This window comes from Scleropages formosus, chromosome 17 (assembly GCF_900964775.1).
Source record: "Scleropages formosus chromosome 17, fSclFor1.1, whole genome shotgun sequence".
Taxonomy (NCBI): domain Eukaryota; kingdom Metazoa; phylum Chordata; class Actinopteri; order Osteoglossiformes; family Osteoglossidae; genus Scleropages; species Scleropages formosus.
In genome coordinates this window covers 6,653,437-6,680,629 of record NC_041822.1, presented here as the reverse complement: position 1 = coordinate 6,680,629, position 27,193 = coordinate 6,653,437, and the positions used below count along the sequence as shown (strand labels likewise).

The 27,193-nt window shown below is 42.6% G+C and overlaps 1 protein-coding gene across 1 annotated transcript; it reads left to right on the top strand.

Moving 5' to 3' along the window:
* Positions 1-10,396: 10,396 nt before the first annotated feature.
* Positions 10,397-13,584, top strand: gas1a (growth arrest-specific 1a). The gene has a single exon (XM_029259334.1). The coding sequence runs from the start codon at positions 11,057-11,059 to the stop codon at positions 11,951-11,953; it is 897 nt and encodes a 298-aa protein (XP_029115167.1). The 5' UTR covers positions 10,397-11,056; the 3' UTR covers positions 11,954-13,584.
* The last annotated feature ends 13,609 nt before the right edge of the window (positions 13,585-27,193 follow it).

The following is a 27,193-nucleotide window of genomic DNA, read 5'->3' as shown; positions in this document are numbered from 1 at the left end:
AATTTGTTTCGTTGGGTTGAGCTGCAGTTGTACTCAGACAAAATACCCGCCATAGATCATAGATCATAGATCGTTGAGATCCTGTTACTATGAAATCTTAACAACTGACTCAGGATAACCTTCCCACCAGAATTCTTACCACCTCAGTTTGCACAAAGCAAAATGACCAAACTGACATTATCAATTGCAGTATCAGGGCACCGACACCACCGGTCATTCATTCAATGTCATCAGTATGTTTTGTTGACACATTCAGGAAGGAAGTTCATTAAATAGCCTTTTTCGTGTCCAGAATTGCAATAACATTTGCAAATGTTAAATGCAGGTTCAAATTTGTCTCTCGAATTAAAATAAATGCACAGTAAACATAATGAAGCATGTTGGCCACTCACTGAGCAGTCAAGAACCATTATCACACACAGTCTGAAACTGCTTGTCCCAAGCAGGGGCGAGGTGAACCGGAGCCTAAACCGGCAACACAGGGCACAAGGCTGGATTGGGAGGGGACACACCCAGAATGGGACACCAGTCCATCACAAGGCACCCCAAGTGGGACTCAAACCCCAGACCCACTGGAGAGCAGGACCCAGTCAAACCTGCTGTGCCACTGCACCCCCCTTCAGAACCATGATGTGAAGACCAAATAAAATGCCAGTATAGGTTATTATCATAACTATGAGCCCAGTGATTAGGTTGCCTGCCTCCATAACTGAAGTTTCTATAGGAAAAACGGTGGGAGGTACATACTGCATATGACATACATATAAATGTACCGTATGTGGTGATTGGCACTCATAACTACGTGAGAAATAATCTTACGAATAGGACGGGACGTATTCATAGGCACTAACAACTGAAAGTTTCTTCGGTTGCAGGTTCTCAGTTGACTGCCCAACAAATATCCAAGGATCCAACAGCAGGTGACACCTGTTTGCCACCCTCAGATCATTAAGGAACATAAATAGCGAGTGATAATTGGAACCGCGAAGCAATGTGTTTGAAGCTGTTGCTCTTGGCAACAAGAACACAAGAGCAGCGCTAACTTTTCATGTTGACTTTCGCTCTTCCTAATTTTGAAAGAAAACAAATACGATCAGCTAATATTTTTTTTTCTTCAACATGCAGTTACTTTTGGCCATTACAGTGTATATTTAAAGTCTGCCTTTACATTGTTGCTGCTGGGGTTATTTTAGATATATTCGGTCTAATGTATCAAAGACTGTCAGTAGGATAATGTGAGTGACCACATTGTCACACAGTGGTGAAGATTATCTGAGTTTCTTTAAGAGTCATTTGGATAATCCAGTTTTGTGCTGGAGCAGCTGAAACGGAAAAGGAAAAAAAAAAAAAATCGTTTTAGAATTACATTGTGAAAATGCTGAGGGGAAATGCAGCTGTCCCCAAAGTGTGCAGATGTATTTCATAATGGAAAATTTCAGTCCAACCCAGGACTGGCCCAGATCCAGCGCACATGGGATACGTGAGCAGAAAATGAGAGATGGGAAATTGCGCTTTTCTTTCTATGTCCATATTTTCTCTTATTTGAACGTGGAGCGCATTTCTAAATTCAGGGTGTAACTTGTTTCTTTTCTTCTTTCTTACAAATTAAAAAAATGATGGTTTAAGTGATTCATTTACAATTTCTACAAAAAATTCTTAGTTGCTTCAATACTGCAAATATACTGTATACCAAAACAATGTCACAAGTGAGCATAAAAAATATGTCCAGTTTATCCCAATTTCAACATTTACCTTCAATAACTTAGAAATTAATACATGCATATGATTAATACATATATTAAATAAATGTAAATATAAAATATTAGAAAATCTATGCAGGTCTATACTATAACAGCATGTACTGATACCCATACAAATTTAATCTAGTTACCTTTCTCATTATTTTCTTCCGAAATCATGAGTACACGTCACCTGTCAGCTATGCCACACTTTGCTGCGACAGAAACTTCACCAGGTAACAAAGAACTGATATAAAAGCACAGCAAATACATGTTACTGGTTCTTACTGGTTCCCTATAACCTCAGAATGAAGTAAAAATAATGACTGCAAAAACATACTTTTGAATAAAGTCATTTGATTTACACCTGAAAACTACCTGATGGATTATCTCTGTACTTCCTGAAGGCTAGCAGTGAATAATATGTCTTAAGACATCTGGGGCCCTCTGTTCACGGGCAGGAATGATGATCTTGGTACCTTTGGCTGAAACCAGACACCACTTGGGTGCATCATTGCAAAATACCCACATCAAATGCTTTTTGTTTAACATTCAGGACTTTTAACTTTAGCTGCTCCAGATCACTCAAGGAAAGGGTTAGGGGTTAGGGTTAGGGTGCTTCATTAGGATACCAGGAGCTCACAAAAAAGCAGCATCTCACTTCAAGAAGCTATTTAGTAGAACAAAATGTGATCTTATAGTCACCTACAGAGGATCAAAACTGAAGTTAAATCTGCTTTGTAAAAAAAATCAACATTAGAAAGTCCTAAATAGTCACAGGTTGTCTGCTTGCCATTAGTTAATGAGCCCAGACAATGAACATTAGAGCACAGTGTTCTGGGAGAACGTACCAGTTCACTTAAGCTTAAGGAAAACAGCTGAAGAATTTGAATTAGTGGCACTAATGTAACATGTGCAAGCGCAAACACAGCTCTACTTCAGCAAATGGAAACAGTAGTCATACAACTGAAGAAACCCGAGGAATGGAAAATAAAGTAGGAGGGCTTAGAGTACATTTTTCTGTGCTTTCATTCAGTCTATAGTGGTGAAATCGAGGAATTTAGGTGGAATGAGAACACCTCCTCATAACGGAAATAAAATCTGAGATGGCGAATGAAATCTCGTGATTAATTGGGACTACATTTCTTGATTGACCAAGGAGCATCGATGACCACAGATCAGACTATGTGATATGGTATTGCAGCTGTGACATAAGAAGATATATTACCTATTAATCTGAGGTAATGACGATGTGGTTGGTGGTGCATGTTTCAAGTTGCCCGAATGCCATTTTATTGAAAAACTGAGTCTTACAGAAACATACTGCCAAGTTTTCATTCCAAAGGACTTGCAGGAAACAGACTTATTTTTGAAAGTCTGTTAAAAATAAGAATTACTAATAATATTCTGTGTTCGGTGGACGGGGGTGTGATGGCGCAGTAGGTTTGGCCAGGTCCTGCTCTCTGGTGGGTCTGGGGTTTGAATCCCACTTGGGATGCCTTGTGATGGACTGACATCCTATCCTGGGTGTGTTCCCTCCCCTTCTAGCCTCATGCCCTGTGTTGCCGGATTAAGTTCTGGCTTGCCGTGACCCCGCTTGGGACAAGCAGTTTCAGACAGTGTGTGTGTGTTCAGTGGACTAGCAGACAAAAGGGCAGAGAACCCAGAGCCTCAGCCACTTCAGCCCATCTATGCTTTCACTCGTTAAGACATTGCATTTCATGGAGACAAGCAGTTCTTCATGATTTGCATGCAATAAAAAATGCAAGAGAAAGCAAAGCAAACTGAAATTTGTTTGGAGCTTCACAATGACTATTTAGTGATATACAACACATATAACTTTTCTTTCCTTTCGGAAAAATCCGGCATATAAGATGCAACAAATACAGTGGAAATGTACCATACAGCTGGATAAGAAAATTTAAAAAACCATCCCTGTGAGTAAAATAAATAGCCTGAGCCATTCTTAGAAACATAAACAGCTGGCTATACTTATCGTATCGATATAGTAGTAGTAGTAGTAATAACAATAATAATAATAAGAAGAAGAAGAAGATTGTTATTATTATTACTACTACTACTACTACATCGATACATGATACATCTTTCTGGATACTGATAACAACTCTACCTTTATCTGCTTGTGCCCTTTCTGGACCATGGGACGAGTGAGCATTTCATCTACCGGGAATTGAGAATAATCCAATTAAGGGGCCCGAGAGGACAGCAGATACCATCTCGCTGGAGAATAACCATGAAAGGCAGCTTGTTCTCAACTGTGCCAAACAGCCATATGCTTTGTGGAAGGGCAAAAACACAGACACAATGAGGAAAACACAACGTTTTACAACTTACCCACATCTGTTTGTTTAGAAAAGAAACCATTGTGTTGTTTAGTGTTTCAAGGCACTGCTCTACCCTAGTGTTAGCCCACAATGGAAGCTTTTAAATACGTTTAAAAGTTTATGTTTGCGTGAAGGAACGGTTCAGTTCACAATGAATCCGTTTCGGGAATGTGGCGCATGTAATGTAGTGCAATGTGCTCTAGTCCCTCGGATATCTACAGGGTTTCAGCAGCACGCAGGTTGGACCTCGCACTCGAAAGCTCGCATTACTTACAACGATGCACTCTTGCCGTACAGTACATTTCACTCCGCCTATGCAAACCCTCTGCTAAAGGTTAAAAGTTCTTGATTTCTAAATATTGCCAAGATCAAAAAGACTTGGATGCAATAGCAGTTTTTTTTTTCCTGCAATAAAAACCTCTTCTTTACATATTTTTGCATTACGATGTTTCACATGATATTAGTAAGATACAATATGTAGAAAAGCAACTGCAAGGCAAATAAAATGTAAATGTACAGTAGTTCTTAAAGAAAGGCCTTCAGATCACCGCAGTGTGAGGGGAGACTGGGCACACACACACACACACACACACACACACACACACACACACACCTTCTAACCAGACTGGTAACCACGGCACCACGACACATACACTTAATTACCACGAAGAAACACTCCGTTGCAATGACTGCCCTATTCGAGGCCCTGCTCGACGAAGCGCCTGTCGGACAGTCTCCACGAGAGAGTGCACAACGTCCTTCTACAGCTCTACGTAATGAGACTGTTCTTGCTATAAGCAACCTGGACTTGTCACTTTTTACTCCCTTCGGAGCTTCAGGTTTGTTCCGTGTATATGGAAAAAAGTGGCCGTACTGCTGATTTTATTAGCGCAACTTTTGCTCTTGTTGTTCTTTCCTTTCAGCTCAATTTTAGAAGGATTTAGGGTATACGTCTGAGAGAGAGTATATCTTTATTGCTCTAGCCATATGTGCGCATGGTATTTAAGCGTCTGCTGTGGTGCGGGGGGGGGTCCTCATGCCTGTATAAATAGACACTTACGCTGAAGGGTAAGGCAGCGCCGCATGTGTTGTAACAGCTGGTATCCTCTGTCTGGTGAGCAAACACATCCACGGGTTCAAGTGGACTGATGCGTGTCCCACTCCTGCCCTCCGTCAGTCCTGCGGGAGGCGGGGACAGAGCCAACAGTTTTGGCGAGAAGTGCAGCCCTCTGCGCAACATTGTTATTGCTCTGTCCTGCTCCACAATATACAGCTGTTTGGAGGTCCAAGCAGTAAAGACCCCAAAGTGCAGTTCAAGCCTCCCCGCTACTGCAAGAGGAAAACAAACAGTTGCCTTCGCCGATTCTGTAGAGGACAGCAACGCGGCTCTGAATAAACACCATTATCTGAATCCGAGCTTTTTTGTTAACGTTGGCCACCCGCCGCTGCGGTCCGATCATTTATATCTATATCCGAAATGTATTTCACCTTATTAAGGTATTAAAGTAACGTACGGATCTAACAACAGCTCTTTTCATTCCTTCGCATAAGAGGATTTAGAGTGTTAGAATTTTTTTGCTCTCCATGACAGATTAAGAGAGGGAAGGGTAACTTAGAAGGAAAGGGTAACTTCAGGGCCTCTCTAACAGATCTCCAACTGGCAGAAGTGTCCGATGGCATTTTATGGCCGTGACTGCGTTTCAATGACACGTTCCTGCGCTCCACGTATATGTGCCCTCGACCTAACGTTACCCAGCACCGACGAACAAGAGTACTGTTAAATGTATACCTCCACTGGCACAGACTTTATCAAAGAGCGCTGGAGTAAGGAGTGCAGTGCGGTGCAGTGCGCTGAGATTGGTTGCTGCTGTTTCTTTCTCGAGACGGACAGGCGTGACACTTTAATAACGAACATCAACAGACAAAATAAAGCACCACTCAGATGTGTTCTGTCTGGGGTTAGAGTGGATTGAGATGTTTAAAATTTCCTTATACTTCAGTTATTTCGGTTACAAGGGCTGTGTGTCGGTATCTCATGATGTCACAAATTGAAAAGTTAAATTACACACACACACACACACACGCACACACACTATTACAGTGTTCAATTACATATTGTGTCTGAAAAGTAGTGGTAAAATATAAAGTCTTTTTTGCCACTCTTGTAAGTCATTTATCTGGATGCATTCAAGAAATTTTCCATTTACTGCATATAGCTCTACAAAAAATGTCCACTGGTCTCAGTGTTTCAGGGTAAATGACACCCACGAGGGTGCTGGTTTTACTTTATTTATAAATCTTGATAGATGAATGCAAAACATTTAAAAGCTTGAAAGGTACCAGATCAGTTTCGAATTTAATTTTTCCGAAACAAAAAAAAAAAACTGCAATATAATTCCGAAATTATATTTTAGATGACTTTAGAGAGGGGGGCGTGGTGGCGCAGTGGGTTAGACCAGGTCCTGCTCTCCAGTGGGTCTGGGGTTCGAGTCCCGCTTGGGGTGCCTTGCGGCGGACTGGTGTCCCGTCCTGAGTGTGTCCCCTCCCCCTCCGGCCTTACGCCCTGTGTTGCCGGGTAGGCTCTGGTTCCCCGTGACCCCGTATGGGACAAGCGGTTCCGAAAATGTGTGTGTGTGTGATGACTTTAGACTAGATTTTGATATTTTAATTTTTTTTATTATGGTTCTTTTTTTAAGCAGCTATGGAGACGAGAAGATTGACCGGAGCTTCTCGTGCAAAACTTATGGCGAGCTCCTCACCGGTGTATGGTGATGTTGCAATGTGCAGGTCAACACTTGGAGCAAAAAAATAAACACTTTGGTATGAAAACAAGTTCCTGCGAAATATCAAATTCAGTTTCTATTAACTTATCACTTTCTCTGATCTTTCCCGCTACAGTTCCAGAAAGGAAGTGATATAAACGGATTGTTCCTGTAGGCTTATTTCCTGTTTTTGGATATTTCCTTTTCAAATGACCTATTGTGCTGACCGCTTTAACTCTGGATATTTGAATATCTGCCAGACTTCTTTGTCAGGAGTTGTTTTTCCTATTCCTAGAATATGGAAGGATGCTGTAGTCAACAATAAAACAAAGTGTATTATGATGTTAGTAATTCTGTAATTTCAAGACTGTAGAATATCACTTGGCACCTTGCAAGACTACAAAGGAAATGTGTGCTGAAAATTACATTGGAATTTTTCTAAATCCTATCTTTATCAATCTGTTTCAGTGATTAAAAGTTGATGTTCATATGTTTAGTTAAAAAAAAAGAATTACCTTATATAGACAACCTAGTTTCCATGGTTAATGAAAAAAACAAGAAAAAATAGACAGCTGTACTAGACTCATAACTATTATCAAAAGAAAGTGAGTGTAACCATTTAAGTGGTAAAATCTGAAAAACTTTGATTATGGACTCCAGCTTCGACTACAGAGGAAAATAATGTCATAAGTAAATAAAAAAAAAATGTGTTCCCAGATAAAACAGTTCCTTTGATGTGCAGAATGAGCATTTTTAATATCACTGACTTCATTATGTTTGTCCCCTAATTACATTGTTGGAGCATGATTGCACATTTAATTGCACAATGAAATTAATGACATGCAGCAGTCTCACTCAGCACATCTGGATGCAGCACATGTGCACAGCCAAAGAAAATAGTTTAGACTATGTGAATTGGTTTTTTTCAGCACTTACTTTGGGTTTTTGGAAAGCCATTAGAAACATGTAGGAATGCGTAGAGAATTAAAGTGTTTAGTGTTCCTCTATCAGTTTCATTTTAAATCTGCCTGTTAAACATAATCACACTATGATCACACCTAACAAACATTTAAGTAGCATCTGGTTTGTTTTTAAACTCCTAAACCAAATATCATTTGTCTGTAATTTTACAGTTTTGGTAATTACATTTATTGAAGAGCCTTGCAATTATATATTTAGGATTTTATACATTTACAGCATGTATGTACTGTATGCTGATATTTATGCGTAAACAGCAGAATCACTAAAAATATGATTAATCAGTTGTGTGAAAGAAGTCAAATTAAAAAAATATTTATGAATCTGACATGAATTTACCTCGGATGTTCACAAAATGAGGGGGTGCGGTGGCGCAGTGGGTTGGACAACTGTCCTGCTTTCCAGTGGGTCGGGGGTTCAAGTCCCGCTTGGGGTGCCTTGCGACGGACTGGCGTCCCGTCCTGGGTGTGTCCCCTCCCCCTCCAGCCTTACGCCCTGTGTTGCCGGGTTAGGCTCTGGCTCCCCGTGACCCCGTATGGGACAAGCGGTTCTGAAAATGTGTGTGTGTGTGTGTGTGTTCACAAAATGAAGATAATGTAAAAAAAAAAAGGTTCTTACATGAATTGCACTTTAAAAGACTTTTTTCATACAAATGTGTCACTAAATTGGTTGCTAAATATATTTCTTACCAAAGTGTTTTATAGAAACAGTGCTATTCTTTTCAGTTGTTGTATATGTTCTATTATGTGTCGATGAGCAAGACTTAGGAGGAAACATTAAGTGAAACCTTTGGTAAAAAAGAAACCCTCAAAAAACTGTCTGCCAAACCACGTACATTTCTGAAACAATGTTAAGTCAGACAGCAAGCTTCTTCTTTTTGTGTGCTGGGCTCTGGACATCTGCACGTGCCGAAGAGGAGTCCAGGCAGGGTATTGATTACCGATTACTGACCATGACCACATGCAGTCCATGTGAGAAACGTCTGCCCTAATGCTATCAGTGAGCAGCACACCCATCTGCTGGGCTTCATACACATGACCAACAGATGGACACTAGTGAACTGAGGCACGCGAGACCTTCTGCTCTACAGGTGATGTACATGACTGAGAAACAATCTGGATCTGGAGACCTCTCGATCAGTCTGGAGATCTCGAGGAGATGCCAGAGCATTGTTTCGCCAACATCTCTTACGACAGCTCTTCCAGGACAGAAATATCATGCATTCTTGTGTGGTGTTTAGGGTCATTACTTTGCAATCAGAAGGACACCTGCTCCAGTGCCCCTGATCAAGGTACTGATCCTGAATTACTCCAGTAAAAATACTCTCCCGTAGGCCCACGTGTGCACGGGGGAGCAATGGGATGTTGCTTAATGTACAAAAGTAACATTGTGAGTTTCATTGGATAAAAGAATCAGCTGTGTCATAGTTCATTACAACAATATTTAAAAACACTAGCTGGTTTGTGAAAAGGGGGGACACGGTAGTGTAGTGGGTTGAACCGGGTCCTGCTCTCCAGTGGGTCTGGGGCTCGAGCCCCGCTTGGGGTGCCTTGTGACGGAGTGGCGTCCCGTCCTGAGTGTGTCCCCTCCCCCCTCCAGCCTTACACCCTGTGTTGCCAGGTTAGGCTCTGGCTCCCTGCAACCCTGTATGGGACAAGCAGTTCAGACAATGTGTGTGTGTGATTTGTGAAAATGTACAGTAAGGGTTACATGTGTTTCATTCAGCAAATATGCACTGGCTTATTTGAGCAGAGCTTGCACTTCAAAACACGCCATCATTTAATTTCATTGCAGAATGAATAGCAGAACAATTTTGCACTCTGAATGTTCACCGAGGCAGCTTGGAAGTCGTTTTGGGAGATTTTAAACCTTGCTCGAGCGCACGCCAAAGCAGCAAAGAATGAATGAAACAATTCAAATGAACTTGGAGCAACGAAGAGGTTCCGAAGACGCGGCTGAAACACATTGTACTTTGGTTATATGCTTGTATGAATATACTGTATAAATATGTGGGACCAGCTGGTAGCGCAGTGGTTAGAGCGACTGCCTTTGGACCCTCAGGTTTGAGCCTCACCTCCAGCTGTAGTACCCTTGAGCAAGGTACTTACTCTGAATTGCTCCAGTAAAATTACCCAGCTGTGTAAATGGGTAAATAATTGTATCCTTAACAGTGTAAGTCGCTTTGGAGAAAAGCGTCAGCTAAATGTACATATCATATATGTACTCGTGCGGCAAAGTGCCTTTAGCGCCCCTAGCGGTGGACTCGTTCGATTGGCGGATTCGCGCGACTGCGGTTTTACTGTGAGTTACGTGTGAAACGAGGCTGGATGCGGACAAAGAAGAAAGGGTGCATCTGAGTTCTACTTTGTCGAAACACTGCAAGTTCACAACAACTTTCCCCTTTGATTCCCCCTCAGCTGGACTCCAAGCGCTGTGTCCAGATCAGAGTCTCCCGCCCACCGATACGTAGAGGTTCAGAGTGAGGGGGGGGGATGGGGGAATGGGGGAATAGAGGAAGGGGGGCAGGGGGAGGCCACCAAGCCAATGAGGCTCCGCTTCGGGGCTTCGGAGAGAGTAAAGAGGAGCGGCTCCGCGGGCAGCCAGTGTGTGTTCGGGAGCGCTGCGAGCCGCTCCGCTCGTCTCTTTTCAGCGAGCTCTGCTTGTTGACGGACATGTAGCGGACGCGCCGCCCGCTTCCTATCGCTCTTCGTTGAAGTGATGTGCGCGAGCGCCGGGCGCGTCATTATGCGTGTCCGCGAGCGCGGCAGCAGCGCTCACCGTCTTTGCGCGAGTCGCGTGAACTGAGTCAGTGGCGCTGAAGGGGCAGCGGCGGCGCTGGGATGGAGCGAAGCTCACGGGTAGCCGCCGACACATAGAAGAGTTTTCAGTTAAACTCCCTCCAGTACTTTAGTCCGCTTTTTATTTTATTATTCGTTTGGTTGTTTGTTTCTAACTTGCAGTTATGGAGACGAGGAGATTGACCGGAGCTTCTTCCTCCTCTCGCGCAGAACTTACGGCGAGCTCCTAATCAGTGTCCCTGACTGACTCAGGAACAGCAGCAGGGCAAGGGGGGAAAAAAAGCCAGTGAACGCGCGAGAGGACTTTGGAGATATTCACAGCGAATTTCCGCAGGCCGTACGGGATTCCCTTCAGTGAGGACTACATGATGGAAACGTAAAAGGTGCGGCTCAAAATAAACTTGTTGCCGTTTCGTGCGAGTGCAGCCATCACAATGGCAACCAGTGCCGCTTTTTTGGTGCCTCCTCCTCCTCCTCCTCCTCCTCGTCCTCGTCGCGCTCGCGCTCGCGCCAGTGGCTCGCGCGCGCCGCTGGTCCCGCCGCTCGGCTGCTTGCTGCTCGCGCTGCTCTGCGGCTTCTCGGCCGCTTCACCCCCCCACGGGCGCCGCCTCATATGCTGGCAGGCGATCATGAAGTGCCAAGGGGAGCCCGAGTGCGACTACGCGTACCAGCAGTACGTGCTCGCGTGCTCCTCGGTCATCAACGGGGAGCGCAGCAAGTGCCCGAGCCACTGCATCGCCTCCTTCGTGCAGCTGAACCTCACCAAGAACGGGCCGTCGCTCGAGGACTGCGACTGCGCCTCGGACGCCACTTGCCGCAAAGCGAAGCGCGCCATCGAGCCGTGCCTGCCGAGGACGAGCAGCATGGGCTGCACGGAGGCGCGGCGGCAGTGCGAGCGCGACCCGCAGTGCAGCGCCGCGATGCGCGACTACCTCGTGCACTGCGGCAAGCTCTTCAGCGGCGTGCGCTGCACGGACTCGTGCCGCAGCGTGATCGCGAACATGCGCAAAATCCCCAAGGCCGAGCAGCTGGACACGTGCGTGTGCGACGGCACCGAGAGGACCATCTGCGAGTACGTGAAGGTGAGCATGAAGACGCTGTGCTTCGACTCGCCGGGCGGCTACGACGGCAGCGGCGGGGGCGGCGACGCCGGCTTGCTGGACTCGGAGGAGGACGACGACGAGTACGAGTTCACCGAGGACCCGCAGTTCGTGGGCAGCGCGGCGGGGCGCTCGGCGCGCGCCCCCGGCGGCACGCGGACCCTCGCGGCGGCGGCGGCGGCGGCGTCCACGTTGCTGCTGCTGCTGCCGCTGCTTCTCCCTGTTCTGTGAAGGAGCCTGTGACTGTGTGAAGGAGCCTGTGGGGGAGAAAAAAGAAAAGAAAAGAAAAGAAAAAAGAAAAGAAAAGAAAATGAGCCCTTTTGACACACAGTCACAGGTACGCGCCGGCGGCTGCGCTTCGCCCGATTCGCTCCCAAAGAGAAACAGCAGCGTTTCGCACATTTTTGAGACCTCGTCTGAAAAACTGGCCGCAGTTTCATCATCTTTCTTTCTTTCTTTCTTTCTTTCTTTCTTTCTTTCTTTCTTCTATGCAATGTAACTCGACTGCATCCGTCAAAGACGAACCGCTTCCCCTCGCGAAACGTCTGCTTTTGTTTTACTATTAAAAAAAGTCCCAAAATAACTATAGTATCGCCAGCAAATACCTACTACTTCAGTTTTTTTTTACTCTTGCCTTAACTCTTCGCCTCCTTTTATAGCTTTTTTATTATTATTCTTTTTAAATCAGAGGCCACATGATTTGGCTAAAAAAACCAGCGACACGGTTCTGCCAGGCAAATTATTTCAAGCGTGATTAAAAAATATATACATATATATTATATATACACACTCATGAAATGTCTTTCAGATTGAACAATGTTCTAAAGTAAATGCTCTGCACTGCCCACCATGAACTAGTGTTTAAAATGTATGAAAACTATTTTTATAGGCATATATATTATTGCATTTCATATCAGGGTGGCTGATATAACATCTCTTGTAAAGTCTATTTAATGCTGGATTTGAATACTAGTAAGTGGACTTGTACATAAGAAAAAATAAGTGTATACATTTGAAAATAATTTATTTACGGGTTTTGGATTGCATTCATTAGTTCCATATGCCTAAATTACTGTCAGATTATAAGAATTGCAGCTTTAAAGGGAAGTTAGTTATTGTATGTATTGTTTTTTAAATAAGAAACTGTACAGTGTATTATACAGATTGAAAGAATCTTTTAATTTTTTTGTGTAAAAAATGAAATGCTTTGTGTAGAAATGTCTAAATCCACTGTATGTTTGCCTTAATGGTGTATTTTTTACTGAAGGCATAAAAGAGAAAAAGAGCACTATGGGCTGCGTGTCTTGTTTCCCTCCATACATGAATATGTCACTTAAAATTTGTGTCGGTGTGACTCCTTTTTTTTTTCTTTTCTTTTAATAAACCTTGTGGTGCAACATGTGCAGAAGGGCTGTAAAGTGAGGTCTTGAGGTTCACTTGCACAACTAGGCCATGAGAAACTGACTTTTCCAAGCACTTGACACATTTGACCATCTTTCAGACGCTGGCACTTTTAGTGAGAATGGAGCCAAAGTAAACACACGTTTGTTTGCAGTTGTTCACTCTGTTTGCTCTGTGTCCTTGTACCGAGTGACCGTTACAAACGTCGGACAAGGCCAAAGACACTGGAGGGAAATGAGGAAAAACTTCGTTATCCAACTGTAAACTTGGAAGATTGTGCATGAATGTATTTGGTTGCATTATTTGCAGCGGGTAGTGTCATCGTTAGAGCTCTCGTCTTGTAATGTGGAAGGTCCTGTTTCAACATCCCTCCTGCTGTAGTGCTCTGGATCAAGGTTCCACACGTTTATTTCGCACATGTTTATCTCCACAGTGATGTACAATGATTACTATGTATTTACTATATACTATTTAGTTGACATCCAGTTACTTAGAGTACTGAATGTACTTACCGATGTGTACGCTGAATTGTTACACTACTTCCTGTACTCTGAATTGGTACGGTACACTAAGCATAGTCTGCTGTATAAATGGGTAAATCATTGTAAAAGTTGCTATCATTGTTAGTCGTCTAAAACAAAAGTGTCAGCTAAATGAGGAATAATAATCAGACCGTCAGAATTTTCGAACCCTGTTTTTTTCATTGTCTGCCTACTCTGTATTTTCATCATTATGATTAAACCTTGCTTTTTAAAACCTGTACTAGTTATAACGTGTTGATGGAGGCCATGGTTCTAAAAAACTTTTAAAAGTAACAAAAGAAAAAGATCAAACTGTAGAAGATGAGGTTGTGATTATCACAAAATGTAAAGCTTGATTATACAGCCATATGACAATGCATAAGTGCATAAGTGTAATGTAAGTAAAAATAGTATTGCTGTAAAATGAATGTAATCTGCACGCATATGATCTAATGGAAGTATTTATAAAATGTGCAGTTATTAGTATTATCAGTTAACACAGTGTTTAAGAGCACCACCCCCCACCCCCTTGTTGGCCTGTAGGAGTCAATTGACGCAATGTCATTGTATTTTGTTTGTTTTTGCAGAATACAAAATCACATTTGTATGAATTATTACTCATCCCGGTTGTGGTGTTCTTAATTATTCATGAGGAGTTTGCATCTGAAATTGAGTGAAGGTGCAGAAGTTGAGAGGCTGAAAAACAAAGAGAGAACAAGGGAGAAGTTCACTGAACTGACAGCACCCATACAGTAAACGGAGCAGAGAAACGGACTGAGACTTGGTGGCGATAACATATAAGGAAAATCTCTCTGGAAGATAAGTACCTTCATTTTGCATGGGACATATTTAGTAGCAATGCTGGCAATTGTAGAAAACAACACGTGCGGTAGTAACATTTCAAGAGTTTGCTCGTAAAACTTGAAAAAGACATAGAGGGTGATTGTTCTTAAAGAACATGAACCCTGCGTTCGAAAGGTAATGTACTTTAATGAAAAATGTCAGTATCTCACGAGTGAACGATGCACATCAGCTCGGGTTAAAGAAACAAACACAGTGTCGAGCGAAACAAGTGCAGCTCATTGTGTTTTACCACTTTTGGAAAATTTGGGAAGTTGTAAAAAAGTCCACGTGTGCCGTGTCCTTGCATGACATTCAGACGAAATGTGTGTTTCTCAATGCAAGGAAAAAAAAAAGATGGAGTGTGTTCTCCCTCTCCTGTCACTAAGGGCATCAAATAGGGATTGCAGCTATGTTTTATTGGGGGGGGGAGGCAAGGGCCCTCCAACTGAATGAATCCGAGAGAAGTCGAGTGGCACTTTTCTCATGTAAATGTTAAGCACATAATAGTTGAGGCGCACAATGTGGAGGCACTTCATTCTTTCAGGCCTGCTGACACCTCTTCTGAGTGGAGCTGCAGGGAAGGATGTGGGAAAGGTCTCCTGCTCCTGCTCCTCATGTCTCATGTGCTGCACTGCAGTCCTACAAGGCGCTTCTATACATACGTTTTTCATTCCCTTTTCGACTTTGAAATGGCCATTAAGGCGCTTGCTATGTTCGCGCATCCTCGGACTCGAACGCAAATACGTGATATGAAACGAATCTGAGTTCGTGTCAATTTAGACCACTAGGAAAATTAGATCGCGATAAAAAAGTGTCTTTGTTACATACAGTTAATGAAAAATATTTGCATCTACATTTACATTTATTTTCCAGATATTCTTCGCCAAAGCATCGTGTAACACAGGATATAGAAATAATTGCTTTAAGTGCAGACAAATAGGATTAGATATGCAGTTATTGATGCACAAGTTGTATTTCTGACACCGTTGTTTTTGCGAGGGCATATAAAGGACACAAATGCAGTGACATTTGAAGTAGCTACACTCATTATCGCAATTAGGAAAATCTGTATCTTATCCCTGTTACATCATTTTCGGAAATTAGGAGGAATATCGTCGGTGGTGTAAGTGCTTAGCAGTACACATGTATTTTTTACTCTGCCGTTGTTTAGTGTAATTAGGAGTAGGTTACTGACATTACAGAGAGTAATTTTTCTGATGTGAAAAAAATATATAATTTCAGGAATTTTATTAAAGCGATCTGCTAATTATACAGTAATTGTTCTCTTAAGTCACTTTGTTTCAGTCTTCATAGTTAAAGATATATTTCTTAACCTTTACCCATAAGTTTGTTTGTGTAATGGCATTGTAAATGGCACTGTGTAACTCGTAAATAAATATTAAAAAAATCACAGAAAAATCACTGGTTGGAGAACAGATTGGAGAACAGGGCAGGCTTGAGGCTCGCTTGAATATTTTGTTACCTTTTCCAAACATTTTCCACACATTGACTAAGTAATTAGACATCATCACATACAGGAAATGTGAACAGATTGTAAGAAAATTACATTCTGAAAGCATGCACTGTTTTAGTTCTTAGAAATATGGTAATATGGAATCTTTAGAGAGACATCCGTTTTTAAAATTGAAGGAAATAATGGAAACACGTATGATTCCTGATTTTCTGGGAGTTATAGTCAAGACATATAAGGAAGCTTTTACCAGGTGTTTTTCTCATTGGTCTCCCAGTTATTGTCTAGAAAATAGTCTTGCTCTAAATTCAAGGCTGTATGTATTAATATGTTTTAATATGTACTTATGCCGCTTCTTCTAATCAAATATAAATGATGTTGTATAACGGGTCATCGTTGCTGTTGATACTTCTTAAAAAATGAAAATGCCACTTCCGAAATAATGCCTAAGCCAACATAGTATGTGATGTTTATTTGTTATGCTTCTCAGTGGTGCTACTGTCCCTTTAAGAAAGTACATGACTGCTTATCCCATTAATAACTGTATTGCTTCTTTATTATTGTTAGGGATACTGAAGGAATTGAAGTGTTGGGCCCCAACTATGCTTTCCCTCAAAATGTTTTCAATTAACTCCTGGCACAGGAAAGCAGCGAACGTTTCCCATGCTGAAATATGGAAAATCTGCAGGGAGCTTCTCAGTGGGAGGAGGTTTTCATTAAAACAAGCATCGTAGGCCTATAAGTTCTGCCCCTCGCAAAAAAGGTTAAGGTTTGTTTAAGGTTTTTTCAAGCTCATAAAGACTTCATAGGTAATATTCCTTGGATGAGACTCCTTTGGGTTATTATGTGGTAGGTACCAACGAAAAACAAAAGACAACTGGAAAGGCTGTGTCTAAGCAAGGCATAAGCAATTGTATTCAAAGTCCATATGAAAACTTTTGAACCTAGGACTACACATTGGAGGGTTGGGGGGGGGGGGGGGGTTCTGATGGAGGCCCCTGTTTTGCATTTAGTATTTTGCTGCACTGTGAATATACAGTATCTTTATTCCTCATTGTGTATTTTCAAGTATAAATTGGGTTTCATGGCAGAACCTTTAGACAGGTACATTATTATCTGTCCAGTATGGAGTCCAAAATGTTGAATTTTCAATGCAATTGGATGTTTAAAATTTATTTTCATATGCTTACTTTGTCCATGTTTCCTATCAGGGATTCATAATGAATCCGATCTATCTAAAGTAACGAAACAGATATCTTGACTTATTCCTACACAGTTCTAAATTTATCAAATTATGTCTTTTGGGAATGAGAAAAATGGGATTAATTCTGCTACGCTTGTTGGATTTTAAACTGGCTGCCTGAGAAGTAACCGCAGATTTCAAATATTCCCCAGGAAAATAAAACATTTACTCTGTTTTGGTTTTATTTGTACTGATTTTCAATTATTATTTTATGTATTGCGTTTTCATCAGATAATCATATATGTCATGCTTATCCAGCTGCAATACCATCAGTCAAAAAACGTATTATAAATATGTATACAAAGGCTAAACAGTAATTTATTCTCATTTTGACCTTTCTTTTTTTGCTTTTAAGTAATACATGGCATTCGCTTAGAACTCCAGATCTTTTGGAAATAAATTTTTAGCATACAGTCTGTCCTGGATGGCATTTGCCAGTACACACTCTACCTTGGCAGGCGTTACCAGTATTTCCTCTCTATTTCTGTGCTTTGAGGTCAAGTTGTGAAACAGTATACAAAGACACAGCAATGACGGGGCTTATTTGCAATCAGCATTATTGTTCTTTTTCATTTATTGTATTGTGCCTTGTGGGGATGTGGTGGCGTGGTGGAGCAGCGGGTTTGGCCAAGTCCTGCTTTCGGGTGGGTCTGAGGTTTGAGTCCTGCTTGGGGTGCCTTGTGATGGACTGGTGTCCTGTCCTGGGTGTGTCCCCTCCCCCTCCAGCCTTGTATCCTGTGTTGTTGGGTTAGGCTCTGGCTCGCCATGACCTTGTCTGGGACAAGCGGCTTTGGCAAATGCGTGTGTGTACTGTGCCCGTCGTAACACCAGCCTCCTTACTACCGTTGCTAGTTTTACAATACATGTTCCAAGGAGTTAATGTTCATGTGATAGTTCTCTATTTATAACCAATCTTACAACATACTAGATACCTTTAACATGAATGCATGGCCAAAGGCTCTGTCAGAAAAATGTGAACCCTGTGCAGATAATCGTACCCAGAGATAATTCCATTTGGGTTACGAAAATGCAACTTTTTCAGCTCCATTTAATACTCTTTCTTTGGCTTGCGAGGATCTTGGGTACGTTACACAAAACACCCTGCAGTCCTTCACCCATCTATACAGTACAGCAAAGTACCACATACACGCACAAGTTTACGTACTACAGACAGTTTAGAATCAGAAACACAGAGAGACACAAGAGGGATTTATATGTATATTTACTTATTTGTACAGTACTGTGAAAAAGTTTTAGGGACTTGGCTAGGGAAAAATGCTATAAATTAATAAATAAACTCTTAATTAATAAACTTCCTATAAATCTTAGAAACCATCCATTGTCAACAACCCCTTGTCCTGAACAGAGTCATGGCGGGTTTGGCCAGGTCCCGCTCTCTGGCGGGTCTGGGGTTTGAGTCCTGCTTGGGAAGCCTTGTGATGGACTGGCATCCCGTCCTGGGTGTGTCCCCTCCCCCTCCAGCCTTGCGCCCTGTTTTGCCAGGCTAGGCTCCGGTTCACTGCGACCCCGCTTGGGATAAGTGGTTATGGACAGTGTGTGTGTGTGTGTGCGTACTTTCTTTCTTAAACAACATACAAAACCCTTACTGTAATACTGTAAGTTTTTGCAAAAAGATTGCTTGGAAATATAAAATATGCTCTTTCCCATTGATACTAATGCAGAAGACATTAAATAACCGTCTAAAACAAATATTTTTATCAAACATCTAAGCGCCTAAGACTTTTGCACAGTACTGTATATTGGTGTTTTTACAGCTTCTCTTTTACGTGTATTAGTAATGACAATATATTTTTGTAATTATGGTTCGTGTTATATGTTTTGTTAACTTTGTGTAAGCACAATTTTATTGGGGCGAATCCTAGAAGGTTTAAGTGGTGACAGCGTTAGACATGGTTTTTGGCTTTATATAAGGTATCAGCAGAGCAACGTAAAACACACACTTTCACACACTATGGGCAACTTAGAGGCACCAGTTCATGTGAAAAATGCGTCCGGACCCTGGGAGGAAATCAGGGCATCCGGAAGAAATTCAGTGTACAGTACAGTAGGTCACGGCTGTGAAAGAGCTGAACGAGTGCAGCCATTCAGACAGCCATATAGTAATATGGAGCAATTAATAAAGGTAAACTGCCTTGCTATGTTGTGTTATGATAACGAATGTTAACTATTAAAGTAACTGTGTCCATTTAACAGGGGGTGCGGTGGCGCAGTGGGTTGGACCACAGTCCTGCTCTCCAGTGGGTCTGGGGTTTGAGTCCCGCTTGGGGTGCCTTGTGATGGACTGGCGTCCCGTCCTGGGTGTGTCCCCTCCCCCTCCGGCCTTACGCCCTGTGTTGCTGGGTAGGCTGCGGTTCTGGAAATGTGTCCATTTAATGGTGTTTGGTGATATTTTAGTGAAAATGTGTGTCCGTTTTGGGGCTCAGGAATTTTTTTATAACCGTTGAAACTAATGGTAATCACACACTCGAGTCATGAGGATTTACCTTACGATTTGTTTTTCGAGAACCAGTTACTTTCATAAGGTGGCGGAAGACCGTACATGATCCGTTCCCCCAATGGAAGTTTTCTGAGCTCTGAAGAACTCGTGCTGTTGCGCTCCGAGACTTTTACGCTGTGCCACGCGCAGCTCTTCTGTCTTCCCAGCAGAAGACCGGCTGTGAGCCAGATGCCCAAAGGTCAAACTAACAGAAGGCGAAGTAGCATTCATGCATTGCGAGTGATGCAGGCATAGAGCGAGGTTTCTGTGCTGAGATATGACATGACCCTGAGTGAGGTATCCACATCTCTGGGGACGCTCGTCTGTCTCCAAAGTAGGACAGCGGACAGCAAGCTTTGCCGATGTGTCCCTACTGCTATCGGTCTATTAATAGGGGGGCTAAATGAACACACCACGATTCTACCCTTCCAGTCGATCGCTTCAGATTCAGAAGAAATGTTGGTCATTTTTTCTACCCCAGCTTCTCATAACCCAACTCTTCCCTATAATGAAACTTTGCTGTATTTCAACATGTGACCTAATGGAGATGGTCCGTTACAAGTATGACCGATATCTTTAAAAAAGTAACGATCTCTCAGAACTTCATCATCACCTTATCATTGCGTGAACGGTGAAGAAAGCTTCCGACTTCTACCGCCAATCCTTCTGTGTTTTTTTCCAGCGAAAAAGGATATCTTTCCATGGAAACATGACATGGAAGCCAATTTAGTGGGGAACAACTGCAGCGAAGCGAGCCATAAGGTATGTGAAAATGGAAACAGTATAGCTCTGGCTTTGGGAGTAATCGCTGATAAAAGTACGCTAGATCATCTTCACACAGCCCAGCACAAAACGGGATAATGAGGAGTCTTCGAGAGGTATTTTTCAGTGTGAAGGCATGTCCTTTCTAAGGCAACAGCCATATAATTCATGTGACAGACTGAAAGGAGACTGCAGTCTCCGCGGCACCAGGGCCCGAGACGAAGCCAAGCACAGTCAAACTGGGCGCCTGAGCAAGGAAGCAGGGGTTGCCATGAATAACAATTGTATGAGTGACAACAACTGCAAAACGGCTCTTCACACTGCTTTATAAGACACGCACTCACCAATGTTCAATTAATTCAAGAGTCGTTGTTCCGTATGTTTCTGTGCGCAGCAAGGTCTGGCACGGCAAACTTCATCACGCTGAAATAATATATTTGCTTTTTTATTCTTCTTCTGAAACTAGAGCACTATCAAAATAACAGGTGTGACGTTTAGAGACACGCCTTACACCTCAGGAGAAATGTAACGTGTTCTACATTTGAAAGGTGTGTGAATAGCAAAAACGCATTTACGATGTTAAAACGAAAGTACGGTTAAAATGTAAGATGTATCAGGTTTTATAACCCAAACAAATGTCATACACACCAGAATCATATCAGTTTCTACGTTTTCTCAGCTTTGTCCTGACGAGGTTATTGTTTAGTAAAACTTCCAGCTTTTACCCAGAAGCTGTATTTTGACTTCTCTCTTTTCCAGTTAGGGGGCACGGTGGTGCAGCAGGTTTGGCTGGGTCCTGCTTTCTGGTGGGTCTGGGGTTCGAGTCCCGCTTGGGGTGCCTTTCGATGGACTGGTTTCTTGTCTTGGGTGTGTCCCCTCCAGCCTTGTGCCCTGTGTTGCCGGGTTAGGCTCTGGCTCACTGTGACCCCCCCACTTGGGACAAGCAGCTTTAGCCAGTGTGCCTTTTCCAGTTGAGTTCAGTTTGTGTTACTTCACTATAAGAGGTGCAGTGTCAAAATAAAGAACAGAATAAACAGCATTGTAATAAAGTAATGATAGGCAAGAGAAGGGAGCATGCAGAACTTATGTCTAGTATAAAGTCATATAGAGTATAAGGTGGAGTTGAGGGGTTTCAAGGTTGCTCGCTCCATCTGCTCATGTGCTCAAGTATAGTATTGTCTTCACTTTCGGTTACTAGTTACAGACAAGTGAGTCCAGTGTCAGCAACACCATGCATGTACTGTATGCTGCTAATAGCAGGCAGCAGCGATGTCTCCGGCAGGACAGTGTCGAGGAATCGACCCAACTCAGGCCTAGGTAGTGCAGATCTTATTGAGATGTTGTGGATAGAAGAACAGCAACAACACACGCACCGGGCAAGACCTGGACTTCAGCTTCTAAAAGAGGAACTTTCCTTCAACGTATAATTTGTATTTCTAGGACTAATTTTATTGACCAATAAGATAACTTTTCTGCCATATAGGCCATCGGAACAGATGTATGCCTGCTCATTAGCGGCAGGTACAAGATACTGTATGTGGTTAAAGCCTTCAGGCTACTCTTGGCAAAAATAATTTGATGGCAAAACATGCGCACACCTTGTTAACAGCTGCAGATATAACTAAGTTGTAGTTTATTAAATGTAAACAGAAGAGTTAGCAAATTCTCATACACTGGCTGAAACCATTTGTCCCAAACAGGGTTACAATGAGCTGGAGCCTAACCCAGCAATACAGGGCACAAGGCTGGAGGGGGGGAGGGGACACACCCAGGACAAGTTGTTAGTCCATCACAAGGCACCCCAAGCAGGACTTGAACCCCAAACCCACCAGAGAGCAGGACCCAGCCAAACCCGCTACGCCACTGCACCCCATGTTAGAAAGTTCCTTAGTAGTCTAATTCCTTAATAATGCTATTCTTTCGGAATCTAGATTCATTAGTAATCCTTACATTTACATTTATATGTATCCATTAAGGGGTTGCACAACGAGTAGTGCTGCTCTCTCACAGCGCCTGGGTGGTGTGAGAGGACATGGGTTTGGTCCCGCTGGGTCTGTGTGACTTTTCTTGGTATGCTCTGGTTTCCTCCCACAGTCCAAAGACATGCTGTTCAGGTTCCCCCATAGTGTGGGAGTGACAGAGAGAGGGAGTGTGTTCCGCTGCTGTATGGATGAGTGACCCATTGTAAGTAGTGTATCTAGCAGTGTAAGTCACCGCGGTGAATAAGGTGTGTGGGCTTATAACACTACATAGAGTTCGTTGGAAGTCGCATCGGAGAAAAGTGTCTGCTAAATAAATAAATGTAAACAAACACGAACACGTTTGTTGAGCAATCAGTCAATCCCAACAAGTCATTCTCTTTGCAATAGTGAGCTCTCAGCAGTAAGAACAGCAGCTGTTGCCACAGATCGCGGGATCAATAACGCCGCTGCCTGCGAGCGTCGGAACAGAGTAGACGGACGAGAGCGGCACCTCATATGATGTACCGTGGAGCTGTGGGGGGCTGCAAGTGGAGCAGAGGACATGGCCTGTCATAAGCTGTCTTTGGGGGGTGAGGGTTGATGGAGAGCGGGGGCTGACTTTAAGTAAGGAGTAGGATCCCTCTCAGCAATGGGGAAACAAAGCATCCCCTGGTAATTCAGTCATCTATCGGTTGTATTTACCAACGCTGAATGCAGGACCTCTCCTCAAGGCCTCCCCTGGATGCACACTTCTCAGCAGCATCACCCGCCCCACCGCCACCACCACGACCACAAAAGAAACGGGGCCAAAGAATGAAGGGCGAGGGCCAGTAGGGGGGTGGGGGAGATACAAAACTTGCTGACACGGGGCATAACTTAATTTCCACGGTGCCGGGACAGCTGTGTGGTGTAATCTGCCGTGGCGGGCCATTAAAACTTCAATGCCTTTACTGACCCAGAAGGGAAGCGAGGACCACGGCCAGCTATTTCAAAAGGAGAAGGCGATGCAAACAATTTATGGGCTTGTCTTAAAGAAACATACCCGGCGTGTTTCTTATTGATAACTTCCTCAAAGTCCACGTGATCCGCTCAGGTATCACGGTGACCGCATGCACCTGCATCGTGACGGAATTTCTCCGATTTTGCTGGAATGCACATGGATGCGAGAATTCGGAGTTTTCTTCAAAGACAAGAGCAGAATTATTACGAGGAAATTTCGCATTACTGCCTCGCACACCGACCGCACAATCTATACATATTTATAGAGTGAAAGTAGGTGCTGCTCCAGCAGAAAATGGATCAGGTCACAAAATAATGGGTAGCTTCAGTTTTGTGAACTACAAATGCTCTTATTTTTGGATGTGCTGTAGCTACCTAGTAGGTGTCTTAGTAAACGAACCGATTAGTAAATATCGAAGCATTAGCAAGTTCGGCTTTTCGGTGACCTGGAAAACGTTTATCATCATAATTTATTCCAATTCTAATCTGGTATAATTTATAGGCTATGATACAAAACAAATATATTTTCACCTGTTTTCACATATTTTCAAGATGGATAGAACTACTCAATTAAGAATGTAAAGCAGAAAAAAACACAACTGATTCCAAGCAGTGTAGAGTTTTAGGTGCTATTTACACCTTTGCTCTACCGTTCTTTTTGAAAAAGTGAGAAGATGAAGTCCAGTTAAATTTGCTTTATATTCAGAGCGCTATGAATGCCATCAGAAGAGTTTTTTCAGCAAAATAATTTTCTAGGTTAATCTCAGATTTTGCATAGACTCACTGCCGGGATTGTTAAAGGAGAACGTTTTTACTGTTTTGAGATTTGTTCGCATATTGGATTGTATATTCCTTGTGAAAATGAGACAAATAGCGCTGTAGAAAAATACATTCACCAAATGCCCTGGTTGGTCACGAACAACTGACTCCTTCCACACTTCTCTTCTCAAAGATTTCTCGTAGAAAGAAAATAATTATCAGAACTTCCACATTTATGAGAGTATTTAATTAAAGGCTGAATTTCATGCAAAGCGTTTTGATTGTTCCTTACTTTAGTGTGGTTTTTTTTGTTATATTGCTCTCGGTTCGCAAGGTTTTATACTGTACTTGTAATTAAGCGGGAAAACATGATTTCAATACGCTTAAATTATTTTTTGTGAAGTCTTTAAAAGTGTAACAATATGGATGACAAATGGTCCATAAGTGCACCTCAAACTATGCTTGTGCTCAAGTTCAGCCTGAAATGGCTCAACTTGTCAGCTTTTTGTTGTCAGGTTCCTGGTTTCTGAACGTCTATCAGTGTGCTCTATGTTGAAGCGAAATGCACAGAGCTTACAAAAAATCGGAGCAAGAAGACCTACAACAAAACCTTTAACAAAATAAATAATGAAGCTAAGCTTGGGAGTTGTTAAGAGTTAATAGTCTCCTATAGACTCAATAGGAGCCGGGGCTTCACTCCATTAACCCGACCCCTAGGGCCATGGGCCAAATTGCACCCAGTTGTTGTCTTGAAGGTATTCATCTTTCACACATTCATTTCCTCCTTTATGTTGTCTCTTTTCATCAGTAAGGGCATTCTGGAGCCCCCAGGCCCAGAGGACAATCTCTGTACAGTCTCTGGGAAAAGAAAGCAAGTCGGAGTCATAAATATGTTAAATTGGAGCATGAGTTCGAGCGGCTTTGTACGTGAAACACAAATGAACCTTCAGAGTAATTAATGAATATGAAGCAGAGGGTTGCAGCTATTGTGCAGAGGAGCGCAACAGCGGAAAAGAGAAAGCTTTTTTTTTTTTTTTGCTTAGGGACTTTACTATTATTAATATGAGTGGGTGAGAATAAATCATATCTTTGAAGAGGCTGGCTGGTTCAGATGCTCTGCATTTTGGATTCATAACAAAGCACAGATATACATCTTAGTCAGGAAGAAAGAAACAGCTAAAAAGAACAATTTCAAAGGGAAACATTAAGCCAGTAGAAATGCTCACCATTTATTAATATCTTGTAATTAATAGTGTGTTAACAATATTCAACACTTGTATATAGAGATCCTATGATAATTAATCATCATTTGCTTGTTTGAGGTATGCATTTGCCAAACAAAAAGTATTTGTGCTTAATTTGATCTCTTAAAAATAAATCAGACAGATGAATAAATAACACAGAGCACATTTTATGATGCAACTGTAACCACAGAAGGAGTCACAGACAATGAATAGATCGATCGATATGCTACGTCAAATTTCAGAAGTATTATATACATTAACCGTAAAAATTTGTCAGGTTTTAAAAAACATATTTATTTCTCAGACAGCCATTTCTGTTGGTGATTAAAAACATCATAATTATTATGTGATTTTAACTGACACAGCAACTATTATATTTTATTAACTGGGAAGAAGTTACTTTGTCATTAAAATATGGTGTCCCAAATCTAATTGTTATACTCCTTAATAATGAAATATTAAACCCCAGACACATCTGAAATCAATTAGACTTCCCCCGCCTTATGAAGGCAATGTGTTCCAGAGAAACCCTTCCTAAAGAAATATTTCATAACCCCAAAACATAATTACTATTCCTTTGAATGGTAAAAGTTTATATGTGTTCCTGAGTCCCCAAAAGTGTCTCTCTTTTCTGCTGAAATATCACCAGATCCCATTATAATGGACACATTTACCTAAATAATTAACATTTGTTATCATAACGCCCGCTTCCCTTCTGTAATAATACCGTATGACTTATTGTTTCTGTTATTCTGATTCGTACCGTACGTCTGTCTACCCGCACTTGTTCGGCTCTTCCCAAGTTCCCACATACAGCACATTTGGAAAAGAAGAGCACGAAAGGGAAGGAGCGCGTAGAGATGCTCACGAGGGCCGTGGCCACACCGAAAGTGCCGAGATGACTTCCCGGCCCGGCGCGGTGGGTGTGCCATCAGCACAGTAAAATGCCCGGGTAGGATGGGCAGTCAATGGTGCGTAGATCCACACGCGCACAGATTTTCTGAACCGCTTGTCCCATACGGGGTCGCGGGGAACCGGAGCCTACCCGGCAACACAGGGCGTAAGGCCGGAGGGGGGAGGGGACACACCCAGGACGGGCGGTGCGTAGACCCCAGAAGGTTTATTCTTATTGGTTGGGAGTTGGGAGCGTCTTTCTCTCTCCGCAGCCAGCTGACTTGCTGTATTGTTATTTATGTCAGTTATACCTGTAATGCTGTATCGTTTACAGCAACTTTGTTGGGTGCTCTGAGTGACTCGGGAGAGAGAGAAGAGCTGTAGGGATGTCAGAAGTCATTCTCTGTTAGAATAAACCGAAGCGTATCGAATGGATTTGAATAGAGGGCGGCACAGTGGCACATCCAGTAGCACTGCCACCGCACCTTGCCTGGGTGGTGTGAGAGAAGGTGGGTTCAGTCCTTGCTTAGCCTGTGTAGAGTTTGCATGTTCTCCCACTGTCTGCATGGCTTTCCTTCAGCTACTCTGGTTTCCTCCCGCAGTTCAAACACACGCAGGTGAATTTGCGACTCTAAAATTGCTCGTGATGTATGTGTAACGTGTGGCTACCCTGTGATTTTCTGGCATCCAATCCAGGCTCCACCAGCCCTGCCTTGTACCCAAAGCTACTTCCATTTCACTTACTGCGTTTTAACTTCCTTGTCAACCAACACTCAAAATAAAGCTGTGTTTCTGCTCCGAAACCTCACTGCCAACAGTCGGGCCTTTTTTGTAAAGAAAATGTTATGGCTGTGTTTGCTCAAATACTATTAAGTC

Coding starts and splice junctions, on each gene's coding strand:
- gas1a (XM_029259334.1), top strand. CDS start 11,057: ATGGCAACCAGTGCCGCTTTTTTGGTGCCTCCTCCTCCTCCTCCTCCT.